General features: G+C 43.1%; 1 protein-coding gene across 1 annotated transcript in view; it reads left to right on the top strand.

Moving 5' to 3' along the window:
* Positions 1 to 9,140, top strand: part of SAP30BP (SAP30 binding protein) — a 31,190-nt gene extending 22,050 nt beyond the window's left edge. Inside the window, exons 5-11 of the mRNA XM_009698530.1 lie at positions 2,530 to 2,618; positions 5,157 to 5,248; positions 5,714 to 5,774; positions 6,263 to 6,314; positions 6,712 to 6,770; positions 8,004 to 8,088; positions 8,760 to 9,140. Coding sequence (XP_009696832.1) covers positions 2,530 to 2,618; positions 5,157 to 5,248; positions 5,714 to 5,774; positions 6,263 to 6,314; positions 6,712 to 6,770; positions 8,004 to 8,088; positions 8,760 to 8,941 — 620 coding nt within the window. The 3' untranslated portion in view covers positions 8,942 to 9,140. The remainder of the gene's footprint in view (positions 1 to 2,529; positions 2,619 to 5,156; positions 5,249 to 5,713; positions 5,775 to 6,262; positions 6,315 to 6,711; positions 6,771 to 8,003; positions 8,089 to 8,759) is intronic.
* Positions 9,141 to 16,132: the final 6,992 nt, after the last annotated feature.

Below are 16,132 nucleotides of genomic sequence, written 5' to 3'. Positions count from 1 at the left end.
TGTGGGAAGAGGCCGTGGAATTGGCCATTCTGCGATCTGTTTGGGGAGGAAGTTTGAGCGCTGCTCAAGGGCATGGATAATTTGTACTTCCTTACTGTAAATAAGCCTGAAGGGGTTAAACTCATCCTTTTCTTCGAAATGATGTGGCATCTCAGTCTGGCTGCAATGTGATGAAATAACTGAGTAATGATGAATGTTTGCGCTTAGTTTGCGAGATGCACGTAGCCTCACTGCTGATTCAGTCTTCAGCTGCGTACAGCTATGGGGAGATTGCAGTAGACGAAGATGTCTTAGTTCCAGTTCCTTGTAAGCCATTAAGAGATGCCTGACCCATCAGTATAATGTTGATAAATGATTGTTTTCACTTGGCTCAAACAAAAGAGCAAATGAGAACCAAAACCTGAAAAGTCATGCGTCAAAATATATTGTCTCATTGGGAGCTCTTGTTCTACCTCCAATGTTATTTGTTTCAAGGGAGCTTTGAATTGATTGCTGAACGTACTCTTATGACTTCTGACTTCTTTGCTGGCTAGATGGAGTTCTTGCTCGGAGTTCCTGAGTTTATATGAGCCCCCAGTTCCCCTTCCCATAAATGTTTGGTTTCTCTGTGGCCCTTCTGGTCATCTGCAAAGATAAGAAGCCTATGGGATGTCTAGTCAGGAGCTAGGCTTGATTTTTTTTTTTCTTTTACGTCCTTTCTTTGCCTTATGAAGTCTGGATTTGGTGGCCTTTTTTCTTTTTTACTATTTCTGCTGATGCTGTGAATCTCTTAAGCCATTAATCAGCTTTCACCTTTTCCGGAAAGCCTAGCGTGCCATCTATTATGCACACTTCTGTCTATTTGCTACTGTCTTTCTGGGTTCCTGAAACTCTAATTAAGCTAGAGGCTTCCCCATCCCACCACCAGCTGTAACCTATAACAAATGTCTGCCTTGTTGTCAGGGAGCTCCATTTTGCCTTTCTGTAGGGGCTCTGGCAAGCTTTCCTTCTTCCATAGAAGCGCCCTCTTAGTAAATGCCAAAGGACACTTTTTGTTCATTTCTTCAGCAACTGCTGAAGAATTTAACCCTCAACAACATCTTGATCAAATAGAATGAGTTGTCGCCTGCCAGCTTTTTGTCTTCAAAGGATATTGTCTTTGGTGCTTTACATTTTTACAAAAGAAATGGAAACTATAGTAGCACTGAACATGTGTAGTGTTGATTATCTGTAACCTCAGCTAGCTGATGCTCTGTGCTGGAAGGCAGGAGGACACGCTGTGTTCAAACGCCGCTGTCTGGGCTTTGGACCCTTCTGAGCTTTACTCAAAGGAGCGGAGCTTGAGGTGCTGGAACTGCAGTTCAGGTAGCTTTTACTGAGGAATGTATAATTGAGGAGCTGCAAATGTGAATGGCTTGGTTGATACGACTTCTGTGCTGGCCCCAGGTGTCTTATCTACTATAGACTATGACTCTGGGATGGGTTCCCCCTACAAATTACAGTTGAAAACAATCCCAGGTGCTTAAATGTGGCACAAATCTCTACTCCAAGACTTGGCTAGAAAACTGCCTGGGTTTCCCATAATAATGGGAAAGTGGCAAGCAATAGGGGGAAACATGGCAGTTTCTTTTGCTGATAACTCTGTAACCTAATCTTTACAGGGCAATCAGGCACTCTAATAGTATTTCCCAACACAAACAGCTATAGAAATCTGGCAGTCTGTACTGGTCTGTTCTCAGTCCTGCAGAACCAGTTGTTCTTTCTAGCAATAGTCTGACTCTGTAAGCAAAGATCAAAGTGCCTGTTAAGGAAACCTTAACTTAAGGATGAAAGGTAATTTCTTGTGGTTAACTCCTGACAGCCTTGGGGACGGTTGTTCCCTTCTTGAACCATTTTGATTCATGTAGGTAGGTCTTGAAATAAATAGGACCCAAAGTGATTACCTCCCTCAAAATGGCAATGGACCAGGCTGCTTTAGATTGATCCCGTGACCCTCCACATACACAGTCTGATTTTTCTCTCTCTGAGAATATCCAGGCATAAGTTTTGCCAGAGCAGGACTTTAAAGGGCATATGGAAGACCTGGAGTAGTGGAGGGCTCAGTATGTGGTGCACAGTGCAGGGGTTTAGAGATAAATTCCATGAACCAACGTTTGTTCCTCTGAAGACCCTTTGCCTTTGGGGATCTTACCAACAATTGCAGCTGGAGTGGGAAGTAGCTTAGCTTTTCACATTGCCATTCTGGGATGAAGAGACCACTGAAAATAAAGCTTTAAGCGTGGTTGTGGGACAGAGCCACAGTATAAGGTAGATATCAATAAAGCAAGCATCACATCCCTCTTCTATGATCAAATCTTTAAGTTAGTATCTTCTTGCTCAGCACTTTGAAAACACCATGAGTACCAGTTGATAGCATTCCCCTGTTACCTTTACCCATCAATTCTCAATGAGAGAGTAGCACTAGCAAGAACATAAAACAAGTTTAATGACTTGCATGGCTTAAATTCCCTTCAGTATTGCTAGAACTCATGCCCAGTTTGCTCTCTACAGCTTCTTTTTCAGAGAGAGTGCGGAACATGTCTCCAGATGAGATCAAAATCCCTCCTGAACCTCCTGGCAGATGTTCTAATCACTTGCAGGTTGGTATAAGTCCACTTTACCTTTTTTTTTAAAAGGCTTGCAATTCAGTAGGGCAAGAGGATATTTGGGAGCTCTGCTCAGTATTTTTGCATAAGTCAAAAATCCAGCATTAAAGCTGGATTTTTACCACGCTGAGTTTATGAATGCACCATGTTAATGCTTTAGTCTTTACAGCAATTCTAGTTTAGGAATCTCAAAACAGCTTAAAGCTGTTTTCCAGTCTCTGTGGGTCACTTATGCTTTAAAATGTCTCTTGATCCTGCCAGTGGCACAGAAGCAATGTTTACTGTGAAGGCTGCTATCCTCTTACCTCAGCAAATTCAGCTCTATAGGAAAGAACAAATCATTGTTTTTCTGTACAGGCCCAAGAATCCCCTAACTGGAATAGTTGAGGCAGCATTGACTGGATTCCTTTTCCACCTACATATCTCTCGATGATAAACATTTAGAGGGAAGGCTGGTAACTTAGAGGCAGCAAAAGAAAACAAATGCATGTTTTCACTGGTGCATACCCAAATAATTGCAGTAACCAACTTTGCAATATCCTTCTGCTCTTCTCCTCCTCCTGATGGAGGGCAAATGAAAGAGCAGGGACTGCTGTTTCCTACCACCCGTTTGAGTTTTAACTGCAGTTATCTGCCTAGTAGAAATACAAGTAAAGAGTCGCTTCTGGAATGCTCTATAAAGTAAGCTACTAATGTCCAACGGTGATTCAAAATGACTCACCATCCAGATCACGGTTTCTTCTTCTCTGCCAGGTGTACCTGGGCACACCCGTTCCTCCTCTTGTGCTGTAGGAGGATTTTACTGTTCTGACATCAATGAATTAGAGTGCATTAAATCTGAGGAATGCATAGAGCTTGAGAGAGCAGACAGAATAAAGCAGATTTTCTTCCCTTTTGACACCAGTGTACTATGTTAAATCAAAGGAGAACTTGTCCTCTGTTAGCAGGTCAAACCACATCTTAGAGCACTTTGAGCAAGGAGATGGGATTGTTCTTTAGAGATTCAAAATGTTCTAGGCTTTTCACTGTTGATTTGCTCTTTCCTTTTGTCAGATTCTTCCTCTAATAAACTGTATCTTGAATTCTGCCAAAGGGAATATTTTGTATTCTGAAGTTGACTGAGTAGTTCCCCATCTGTGGACTTTGTGAACCATATTGCTACCTCCACGGAGAGGGGATAAAAGGGAACACCTACTCAATTGTTTCTATTCCCCAGACTCACATTTTTGCAGTTGTTCCTTCAAACCTCACAATGTGTGTGCTGGATGTGGGGATTGTGTAATTTCTTCTTGATGATTTTGTGAGGACCTGATGAAAATTTATCTTGTAAAGCTTGTTTTTTTTTTTAAGGTTGATGAAATAGAGGTTTCCAATCAGCTCTTAACAATCCTCTTTTATTCAGATGTCAGCAAACCCTTCAGTTCTGTATTCGAGTTGACTGTCCGTATGCAGGGAGACATGAAGTGACTTATCCAGAAGCAGCAAAGGAAAATTGACTCATCTCTCTCATCCTGAAAGACTTGAAGGCCTAGCCTCTGGTCTTATTTTATATGCCTCTTGTACAGGAGAAATTTGTGTCAAAAAGAAAAGATGAAGGAAACCACTGAGAAATATTCTCCTTAGTAGTACCACTTAAGTATATGTTCCATCTGAAAGTTTCTGCTTTTGCTATCCCTTCGGCATCACCAGAGTAAAAATACCTGTAAGGTCTTTCACTACCTTGCTGAGGAAGAAAAAAAATCATGTTTATTTTTAAATCTTTCAGTCTTTTTAGAGAGTAGACTGCTTCACATTTCCAACCCAAGTCAGTTAAGTTGCCTTTTGCAGGGGCTTGTGGCTTCAGTAAGATATCCCTAGACTTTGTAACTGAGTGATCTGCAAAGAGAAGCTGATACAGTCTAACTGGTCACTTGTACCGAAGCAGGGACTTACAAGTGCATTGTTCCCAAGAGCGTTTGGCTGCCTGTAGACACCACCAGCGGTACCTGATGATCACATTGGGTTTAGTTCACCAGCAGAACTTGGCTCTGATCGTCTGTTACCCAGGCACAGCCGTGAGCCCTGCCTTCTGTGCCGTGTAGCCCAGCAGCTGTTTTTCAGGTGCACGCCTGAGTCTGAAGGTGGGTGTGATGGTCACTGTACGTGGTGGGTGAACCTTTGTGGATTTGCCCTGTCCCGCTCTGAGCTGACTTCTACTTCTCCACAGTCATAGCTGTAAAGGGAAACAACAGATTGGGAAGAAGGAGTGTGCGCTACTCCCGCAAATGCATATCTTTAGTCACTGAAGCCTTCAGAAGGTGCAAAGATCAATTCCCGTACCCATCCATACAGTTCATGAAGATATTTTCAGACCTTAAAGGAGGGCGTGGCTGTACTAATCAGCCTGCCTGGCTTTAGGGGAGAGGTGGAATCCTTGTTCTGTGCAAGGATGTCACTGGTTCAGTTGGCTTGTTTCCACAGGTACACTTTTGATAGTCAGCTGATGTGCTCCTCTCTTTTGTACTGGCTCACCTTGTAATCTTTCTCCCTTAGGATAAAATTCAAAAGCTATATGAGAGGAAAATAAAAGAGGGCATGGATATGAACTACATCATTCAGAGGAAAAAGGAGTTCCGCAATCCCAGGTGAGCCACTGTATTTTCCTGTGTGACCAAAGCGCCACAGAGCAAATTCGAAGAATTTTCCTCTTTGTTGGAGTGGTAGCAGAAACAGGGTCCTGAGCAAGAAGTACTACTGCTTGCAAAAATGAGAAAGGCAGACATAATTTGATTGTAACTGAAACCGTAAAACTCTTCTTTATGTTCTGTGAGGCAACAACTGGAGTTGTGTGTCAGATTTTAAACGTACAGGCTTTGGATGAAGTGTTTCAGAAGGTGTCTGTTCTGGGAGCTGGGAGAATAATTTGGGGAAAGTGGGAAATAACATGGTTAATGGCATGCCACATCCATCATAGCAAGCATAGCTTCCCTGGTTCTGATTTTACCCTTGTAGTACGAAGAGGTGACAACCTCTTTCTACTAACAAATCTGAAACGCTAATTTACTTCTAGCTCAGTGGCTCTGCTCTGAACTCTTGTCTTTCCTTTGCAGCATCTATGAAAAGCTGATCCAGTTTTGTTCAATTGATGAACTCGGTACAAATTATCCAAAGGTGAGGTGCAATACTTTTGACTGGCAAGGGAGTCGATAAAAAATACTACAGCGGTGTAAAGTCTTACCTCTGGCTTTCTTGAGCATGCTTGTTTAAAGGACCTTTAAGGGAACTTTAGTCTGATCCTCTTCATTGAAGTGAATGTTTTTATGTGGTACTGAGCCTCAGTGCCTCCAACTTTGCTGTCATGATTCTGAACGAAATCTGCTCAAGTGTGTAGATACACAGGAAACTCCTTTGGAGGGGGATAGAAGCTGAGCAGCAGAAAAACGTATGACTTATGCCAGCCAGCATCCTTTTGGCTTCAAAGCTGTTCCTTTGCTCACAACAGAACGTGGTCCTATAAAAGAAGGTCTGATGTGATCTTCATGTCACTGGGGTAGAAGGAGAAATAGATAAAACAGTGAACAGAAATAGATAAAACGTTTTTGAACTGAATTTTGTTTATATGTGGAAATAGCCCTAATCTGACTTATTTTTTTCTTTAGGACATGTTTGATCCTCATGGCTGGTCAGAGGATTCATATTATGAGGCACTAGGTAATTCCAGGAAGTGGGGTTTTTTTGTCCTAACTTACCTCTTTGTGTTTTGTAGTTAATTAACTGCACTAGAGTCTTCGCTTCCTTTATAAATGAGAAGTCATCACATGCTGCTCTTTAACTACTTCATTCTGGTTGGATGTGCCTGAATGTTATTGATGCTTCATCAGTCTGGAAAGCCTTTTCATTTAAATGGGTTCTTCAATGTTTTGATCTCTTAAGTCATTAATTTTGTGCAGTAATACTTTGGTTAAAAAGCACTAGGTAGTTTCATGGCAGTTTAATTTTCTGTACACAATTTGAAGTTTTTGATTGTTTGTGATGGGAAGTGTGTGAGTGAGAGAAGTATGGATTTTTACTGTTCCTAGTGCTTCTTGCAACTTCTGGTCTTTCTCAGCTAAAGCCCAGAAGATTGAAATGGACAAATTAGAGAAGGCCAAGAAGGAACGCACAAAGGTAGCTATCCAAAACCAAGAGAGATGGAGATGCACGGTTTTTGTTTGTTTCCCTGCTGAATTTCATTTCGTTACTTTGCTCTTACGAACTATGCTCTGTGCTAATACTGTTTGTTTTTTCCCTGGTTCTGTCCTTTCTTCTTGCATGTCTTTTTCCAAGCTGCACAGATCTAGTTGTTTGCCCTTCCTTATAGGTCCATTTCTCTAGGTTGGTTATTCCACTGGATTTCCTTCTGTTCTACCAGTATTTTTAAATCAAAGCTCTTAAAATGGTATTCAGTAAGCCAGATACAGGCTAGATAATGTATAAAGAATAGCTTTTTTTCTTAATCTATAACATTTTGCCTGGTGGCATAGCCTAGTTACAGCTTAATTTCCTCATCATATCTCATTGTGAGACAATACCTCCTTTCTGTTCTCCTTGATATTGCCTTCTTGCATCTAATTTCCAGAAATGTTGGGCCTATTTTAACTTTAACTGGACTTGTTGCAAAATGTACATTTTCTCATACCCTCCAAAAAAGAATGCAGACAGGCCTTGCAAGATTTTTATTCCTGTCTTTTAGTGCTGTTGCCTTTAAGCTAGTGGCTGGCATTAGAAAACTGTCTAATGTTAGAGATTGCTGTCTAACCTTGCAGAAGGCTCCTTCCATATTCAGTATGTGGAGGCATTTTTTGTTGCAATGCATGCTGTGTCTTGCTACTTGTTTTGTTTTTTGCACAGTAACCCAAATATCTGATGACATCCTTGCCCATGTCTGTAGTTTTGAAAATATGAGACTGCATGCTGTTGTAGCTCTTGTTGCTAGGTTTCCTGCTGTGATGCAGTTGCAGTAAATCATGCAGGTAGGGACTTGCCTTGCACGTTTCTTAAAGGAAAAAGAACAGGAACTTCTACCTGTATGAATACATTCTTTAATGACCAGGATCTGTCCTTTCTGAGCTATATCAAATTCCTGTGCTTATACAAGTTAACAAACACATTTTTATTGTATCTGACTGAGGAGCTGGGATGCAGGAATCCTTAATGAGCATGACTTCAGTACACTTTGACCTGAGGTCTACATCTTTCTTCCTGCGTGACAGTCAGCTCAGAGACCAATGTCTTGCATGACATTAAAGCTGTTTTTCAAAAACATAGAGAGGCGTCGTGGGTTAAAAAAAGACTCTGTATCTTAACACTTCATTTTTTTTTATCTTCTCCCCTTTCTCCTCTGTGTCTCTGCCTTTCCAGATTGAATTTGTGACTGGCACTAAAAAGGGTACAACAACAAGCGCTGCTTCTACAACCACCACAACAGCCAGTACCACTGTGGGAGGTAAAGAACAGTTGTGATTGTACCTATTAAGCTGCAGTAATGCTGGGATTAGTGCTCCCTGAAGGCTCCTTATTGACTGTGTATATGATACAAGAAAGTGTTTCTTCTTGGGCTTGACGGACTAGCTTTCCTCTGGTCCTTATATCCCATGGTTGTCCTTCTGGAATGAAAGACTAGGGACAGGTGGGATAGTGACACTTATTAGTGGATTGAGAAACCTCCTGATGCCTGTGGTTGTAGAGTATTCTTGGGACTGATACATCTCAAGAGATTGGAAAGACTGAAAACTATTCTCCTGCCCGCAGCCTGCCTTTTAAACTGGGAGGAAGGGAGAAAAAACGCAGGAGGCTGATGAGTGTGTCCTGTGCCTGTACCTGAGCAACTGAGATACGTGTGCTGTGTTAAAATTAAATATGCTTTGAGGCAGGGAGTGAACCTGTCTCCCATTTGGCTGGAGTTCAGGTGTAGAGTTTTACTTTGACTCTTGAGGCGTGTAAAGTTGTCTTTCCTCCTCAACATTTACTGCCAGTGTATGCTGAAATTAATGTGAGGGAAAGTTGTCTAGTCAAGCAGTGGTGTATTAAGGCTTGACAAGACAGGGTGTTAAGAAGGGTCTGGTGACCATTGACATAATGCTAATCCTTGCTTGTTTGATGTAATCAAATTCACAGATGCCCAGAAGAGGAAGAGCAAGTGGGACTCGGCCATTCCTGTAACAACGATAGCTCAGCCCACCATTCTCACCACTACTGCAACACTGCCAGGCGTTGTCACAGTGACAACCAGCGCAAGTGGATCCAAAACTACAGTCATATCAGCTGTTGGCACCATTGTGAAAAAGGCAAAGCAGTGACTGGTGTGCTGGGCCGGGATTTTCGGACTTAATTGTCATTGAAGTTATTGTTCTCGGAAGGGAGGGGTAGCTTTCGCCTTTGGTAAAAGATGACAAGATTCTTTGAAACAGACCACAGTTCCCTCTTGAAAGAATGGGGACAGGAGCAGGCATGCCAGCTGTGTGCCCACAGGAATGGACCTCTGCCGAAAATGCCTCTGCCTTTTCTTGCTGTGGGAAAAACTAGTCTCTGTGTGTGTTGTGCTGGAGGAAGGTGGTATCTGGCGTCAGCTTGTTAAAGCTTATTAAATTACTGCGTTAGGGTCTTACACTACTTGCAAGGCTGGTTGGGGCGGGGGGAAAGGCAAGTAGTGAAGGAGTATCAGTATTACCTTTGTGTATTCCAGGTCACGCTCAAAGGCTGCTAGCAGCCTGTGATACATGCCTCCCTCACGTATGCTCACTCAGTTCCAAGGGAATTAAAGCAGAGACAATTGGTCAGTGTCCATCCTCAGATGTGTAGCAGAGACTTGAAGCGATCTATGTCTATGAATGTGGACTTACTCTTTGTTACAGTACTGACATCTGTACCTGTGTGCATATCTCTGTAGATCTTAGTGACCACGTGTTAAATAGTTGAACTATTGCGGAAACTGTGCTGAAATAGTCTTGTTACCATCTTGCAGGGGTGGAGATTTCTATGCAGAACCCATATACTGTAGAGATTTGTGAACTCATTTGCAAAGACCTGTGCAGAAAACTCTTCCGTTGCCATGGAATGAGGTTGAACAGCAGATAAGCAGAGGAAAGTGTCTGATCTTAATTGTGATATCGTCCGTCTTTGTACTAGATAGTGACGTACTGTGAAGTGCACACATGGCAGTTACTGCTTGCTCCACTATTGTGATAAAGTATTTTCAGTTGAAAATTTTATTGTATAAATCTTCTTACCTGTGTAGCAAAAAATTATTATAAAAATGGAAAACTCTTTAAAAAAAACCCCAAACTGGTGGTGTTGATCTGTCTGCGTTTCTCTCTTGGCGAGGGAGAATCAGTATCCATTTGTTGTGCTTTGGGTTACAGATACCATTAGGTAAGTATGTAATAATTCCATGAGAGAGGGCGTGGCATGAAGGTTTTTTCACATTATGGGTTTTTTAAACCTCAGACTTGAGAGGGTGGGGGGGGAAGGGAGCATTAAACTGATATTGGGTGGAGATACTTTTGTTGTAGAAAATGCTCTGAAATAGTTGGTAATTCAGCTGTTCTTAATGCTATTTTTTTCAAACCTCTTCCTGCATCTTAAAGTTTTTCAATAGTTACCTTCTAGTACTAGCACCTGTGTCTGTCACAAACCCCTCACCTGTAGAGGCCAGTCTCCTAAAAAGGAGCTCAACGGCACTGAAGTGGTTTGTTCATTGTTTTGAGGTAGGTGGGATAAATAACTTGAATAGTTCCATTTGTGTAGAGAAACAGCTGCTAACCTGGACTTCTTTCTTCTTTGCAATGGTTGCTCCAGGTTATTTAAATGGACTTTAATTCTTAAAGCATGATTTTTCAGATTCAGGAGTTTTTCTGTTTCCCATTGTTTTAAGTTAAATTTCTACCCAGAGCTTGTTTTTTTCTAGTGCATAAGCAGTGATAGGAGAGATGGTTGCCAGATCAACAAAAGTATAAGTTTCTTAGAATTCAGTGTTGCTTTTTCAGGTTTTTTTTGTATACCTTATGTCACTCCTGATCCAGACTTTGCATTTATGGAGACTTAAGGAAGAAATAAGAAGTTGGCTTCCTGCTTTTAAATAATTTTAAAAAGTGTTAAACACCTTGTCCTGGCAGTTACTTTAGCTTTAAAAAAATCATTTGTGTATCAAGGAGTTCTCATGGGGGAGAAACCAGGGGACTGATGAGACTGTAGCATGGGAAGTTGGGGAGATGCTGTTTTTAAAGTAATAAAACATTGAAAGGCATTAAAGTAGTAAGATAGAAAAGTCTCTGTTAAATTACTTTGCATTGGGCTGCTGACTTGATTCCTGCAAGCTTTGTAACAGATGCCTGAACTCCATCCTCATTGTATGGAAGATGGTAACAGGTCCCAGTCTTCGGTTTTGAGATTGTGATGTACTCTGCAGAGGATGACACATTTCACCTCAACTGGTCAAGGTGTTTATTTCCTTGCCTTGAAGAACAGAGTTTTCAGGGATTTCCTTTAAAGGCCAAGGATGTACTTGTGGTGGGAAATACAAGCCATTAGATAACCTTGCAGCTCCATAAGATGACTCTCCTGTCTAGAGTGTCTTGTACAATTCCATCCTGTTTAAAAACTTGTATGGTATAAGTATCTTTTTTTTAAAGTCTGGCTGAACAACACATGGATGAAGGTACAGCAGTAAAACTACAGGAAGGTGGGCACCAGCTGCTGCAGTTTCTCCCACACTGTAGGCTGATGACAAACTGGGCACCAGAAGGATCACTGCAATTGTCTGCTCCTGTGAGTAGGGATGGGAGGCATGTCTGCGCTTCTAGAACAACTAATGTTCCTCTAATGAGTATCCTTAATGTGTGTGCTGTGAGCAAGTCTGAAGCTGAGTGAGATTAAACATCTCATTGAGATATGTGCCAGGACACAGAAATGCAGCCCAGTGTCGGAGGTACCAGCCAGTCTGGTGCATCCTCTTCCTCTGTCCTGGCGGTAGCTGTAGCTGGTGGGAAGCACCAAGTGGGAGAGTCTGGTGAGACTACATGAATTTAACCAATCTTGCCAGCTATCGCCTGACATAGGGCAACTGCTGAAGTCCTTGGGGATGAATCATTTAACTACAGAAGCTACTGAAGGTATTTAAATGCAAGGATCTTACTGATACCACACATCCTGGCACCCCACCCCTTCCTCTTGCATGCGACCTCCTCTTTCTTGCTGTGCAGTATCCATAGTCATTCCAAACCTCTGGATTTCTTTGCAGGCTTTACGACCAGAGCTAAGAAAGGCTACTCGTTTAGCTCCTGCCTTCCTGCAGGAAGCAGGGAGCACCGATGTCCAGCAACTCTGGAGCCACAGGAAAAACACTGATCAGCAGGGCTTGATGATGCTACACAGAAGGATAAGGAAAACACTTCCTAAAAACTAGTTCTGCTGAAGTGTACTGAGCAGAGATGACCGTGAGGCACCTGGAGCAGCAGTTTTCAAACTCCTGCAGTAACAGGCTTCTGCAAGAGACCTGGCTGAACTGGGCTGTGCTCTGGCAGCTGACTCCTGAGCTCTCATGACTGAGCGTTTGCTATCTGCAGCAGAGAAAACAACTTGAAACGTGCATGATATGTGTTGGTTTTTTTTTTCTCTCTCCTTCCCAAAAAACTGGAGTGGAGATGCCAACCATTGTATAACAAATTTGCAGCCAGTACAATAGCTCGCTGCTCTTGTTTATCTTGTGTGGTGCTATCGGAAGCGATAGACAGATACACAGGTTGGAAACTACAGTTCTAGGGAAAAGCGTCTTTCCTACTTCTGAGAACATGATGGTACAGGTTGGTGGCTTGCACTTGGCTGTGGTCCGTCAGCACACCAGAGAAAGGTGGAGGGAGCTCCAGGCGTGCCAGAGCAATGTCCTGAGGGAAAAGGATCCTTTCCTGGCCCATGGAGCTGCGGCCTGAAGCCCTCGAACAGGAGGTTTGACTAGTTTGCTTGTTAGAAATCTGTATGGCTGTGATCATAGCAGGGCTGTGTGACAGCTGCTGAGCGCAGGAGGGCTGCAGGGACCGGCTGAGTGTGTAAGTGCCTCTGTTTTACATAGCCCCTCAGAACTGCAAGCTGCATCTGAGCTGCACAAATGCAAACTCACAGCTTACATGGCTAAAAGCTGCTGCTGCAATAGTGATTGCTCAGCCTGCACTTCTGACCCCTAAAAGCTGTAGATGTTCATTCTTAGCTCTCCTCCCAAGGGGAGACTAACTGTGCCCAGGAGAGTAAAACCAGTCCCACTTCCATTATTTGTTAGGCTGAGAATTGCAGTTCATGCTCCTTGAAAACCATGGGGGTTCTTTCTGCTTACTGCCTTTTTAAGCACGGGTTTCTCCTAGCTTGGATAGGTTTGTCTTAGCTGAAACTCCAGTTTTGAGCATGTATCTCTGCCCGGCCAGGCGCTCAGTGGAGGGAAGAGAGCTGTTGTAATGAAGTCATCCTTGGCAGAGTTGGTTCTGCTCTCACCCTCCCTTCTGAAGTCTTTTCTCCCACCTCCATGCCCTGAGGTGTTGATTTTCTTTCCTATTTGCTTGTTGTGATTTCGAGATCTGCCTTCCTTTGATGCTGCTGTGGGAAGGGATTTTTGTGTGTTCAGGATTTGCTTTTATTTTATGTCTTGTTAGGTGCTGCCTAACCAAACGAGCAGGTGGGGAGGGGCAGCCCTTGCCAGCCCCACCTCAAACTGTAAAATGTGAGCACCTGAAGCTATATTTTAGTTGGATTGCTGCTGTACTGTCTGTTTTATGAGAGTTATCTACTGAGACAAAAAAAAAGAAAAAGTCTTCCTTGCCAAGGCTTTGGCCCTTGCCAAGGCTTTACCGATGACACAGTCGGCTCTAGCAGCGTGGAAGTGATTGCTTCGGCCGGTGTCCAGCCAGCCGACGCCTGCATGAGCTCCTTTCCAGCTCTTCATCATTGCAGGGGAGAAGTTGTAGCTTTTGCAAAGCCCCTCAAACAGAGACAGTCTTTGCAATGTGCCCAGAAAGTCACCAAAGGGTATGGGCTGCTCAGTCCTGTTAGATAGTGTGAACCCAGGAAAGCCCAGAGTTGTTGCCTCCAGAGGAAGAGAGATGCTTTTCAGCAGGGCTCTCCCAGACTGCCTAATGTTAGAACAGATAAATTGCTGCTGAGGTGCAAGACCCGTGAAGGGGCAATGAGGTTCCAGCAAAGTCCCCTCTTTCTTTTGGGGAACACTTACACCAGCATAGTCACGCGTCGCTCTTACGGAGGAGTTTTCCACCTCCAGGCCTTGCCGTGTGCTACTGTTCCTCAGACTGTTTATATTTGACTTCCTTCCTTTTGTTCTAAGCGAGAACCATGGACACCGATGACTTCCAATATTTAGTCTTTGTTTATTTGAAACTTTTCTTTGGCTGGGGCTGGGCTCTTGCTTTTGGTTGCCAGTAAACAGCAAAGCACCAGGATTTCACATGAAAAGGTTTTGCCTTTTCACGTAGAAGGCGTCTGTCTGTCTGTCCTCTACCAGATTTGTATGAAGCAGCATTAGGAAGAAAACAAGCTGGCCTTTTGGTGCAGTGATAAAAGGTGAAGTTACTGGTACTTTTAAATTCTCTCTTGTCTTTGCGTAGCCTCTTGTAGTGCTTGGAGAGCATGAAAAAAGGTGACAGTCCATCTTCTCTCTGTTTGTGTTGGCTGACTCCTCACGAAACTCTCGCCCACATGATAGAATGTCTTGTATGGCCAACACAAACCGGGAGGAAAGGTGAGCTATCTTCCTAAATCTTTCAAACATAACATCAGTGCGCTTTCAGCCCTTTGGCAGCTGGGTAGCAGATGGTAGCGTAACCCTGGAAGGTGCTGTTTTCCCTGGATCGATGTTAGGATTGTCGTAGGCTGAAGTTTTATTCTGGATCCTTTACTAACATGTTCCTCTTGTATTGTTTCGGTGGCCCACTTGCCTCTTGCTGCCAGTCCGTCCCGGAGGCAAATGAGCATCGGTGACATTCAGCAAAGAGATTTTTCCTTTAGGTGTGTGTTCGTGACAAAGAATACCCATTGCAAAGCAACGAACGTGTGTAGTTAATGCTATCTTAGGGAAAAGGCTGAGGAAGGGAATATGGGAGGATTTCATCTTGCACTTTTTATTACCTGGGTAATTATATTAAGCATAATTTAGTGCAATAAATTATGTGCACATTAATGTGTATTAATAAGATATTATTAAGCGTTCCTTAAGTTTGTGCAGATAGCAGGATATTGCCACTACAGCATACAGTGCAGCTATGGGATCAAGTATTTATTTTTCTTTTAGCAGTGTGTGTTGCTGCAGAATTCAAAAAGGGAATGAATGTGCTCCAGCAGCAGGATCTTGGCTGTAACGGCTCAACAGAGACTTAGAAAAAGCCCCAGAGCCGTCTCCGGGCACACTGCAGTGGCAGGACAGAAAGAATAAAGGTTCTGTATGAGAAAGAAGAAAGGTTCTGTATAATGGTGTGGCATTAAAAAAATAAAAGAATTAACCCTAAAATCACTTGTAATTATCAGTAATTGGCACTTGGACTAGGAGTCTCAGCGGAGAGCGCAATAATTTAGTGTGAGCTATAAAATGAGTTGTTTTCACTGCTAGGGCAAAAATTTCTAGGCCACATTGCCACAGCAGAACATTTACATCTGTGAGGTCCACCATGTTTGTAGCTGTGAGCTTTGGTAGAGCCATCTGCAGTGAAATCTGCTGATCCTTCCTCTCCAAAGTCCCCGTTGTCTGTTGTTTAAAACAGCAAATTTGTGTGGCAAAAGCCTGACCCAGCAGGCAGTAGTGCAAGGTATTGAACCGAGGTGAAAACTTGAGCTCACCATGTATTCTTCTTCCCCCGTGGAAGTATCTTTGAGAAGTTGCCTGAAAGGCAACCGATAAAACAATATTATTTTTTTTTAAAGACAAGATGAAGTGAAAACCTGTTGAATTCTTATGACTGTTTACTAAAAATTTCTAATTCCTCTCTGCTTTGTTGCCTCAAATTTTGGTGGTGGAGTTGTCTTGATATTAGAAAAGTGCCTTTTATCGGCCTTGCAAATGTCTGCTTACATGCAGCCCAGTTACAAGTCTCTGGGAAAATTCATGCTCTGTGTGCTTGGAGATCTGTTAGGGGCTGGGGGGTTATGTCTCAAAGAAGAGTGCAAAATTAGTTTCTGGGGCTCTTCTGGCAGCACCGGCGGTGAATAACTGGGCTTCTTCTCACAGCTGGAGATGCTGAGCGGAGCTGGTCCTGCCTTGCTGCTCCAGGGAAGAAGGGGAGGGAGATGCTGTTGGGCAGCCCTGGGTCTGTCCAAGTGTCTGTAGGTGAGACCAGAGAGACTTTACAGGAGGCAACGTAAACATCCTTCATCTCAGGTGGAGAAAGGAGGACATCCAGAAACCACGGACACCAAATATTGTGGTGGGAGCTGGCTGCTCCCAAGTTTTTTTGGTTGGCTCCAGAGGAGCCTGTTGGGGGAATTATCACTGAAGTACTTTT

This window comes from Cariama cristata, unplaced genomic scaffold (assembly GCF_000690535.1).
Source record: "Cariama cristata isolate BGI_N322 unplaced genomic scaffold, ASM69053v1 scaffold5444, whole genome shotgun sequence".
Taxonomy (NCBI): Eukaryota; Metazoa; Chordata; class Aves; order Cariamiformes; family Cariamidae; genus Cariama; species Cariama cristata.
The sequence above is the reverse complement of the archived record's forward strand: the minus strand, read 5'-3'. Positions and strand labels throughout refer to the sequence as shown.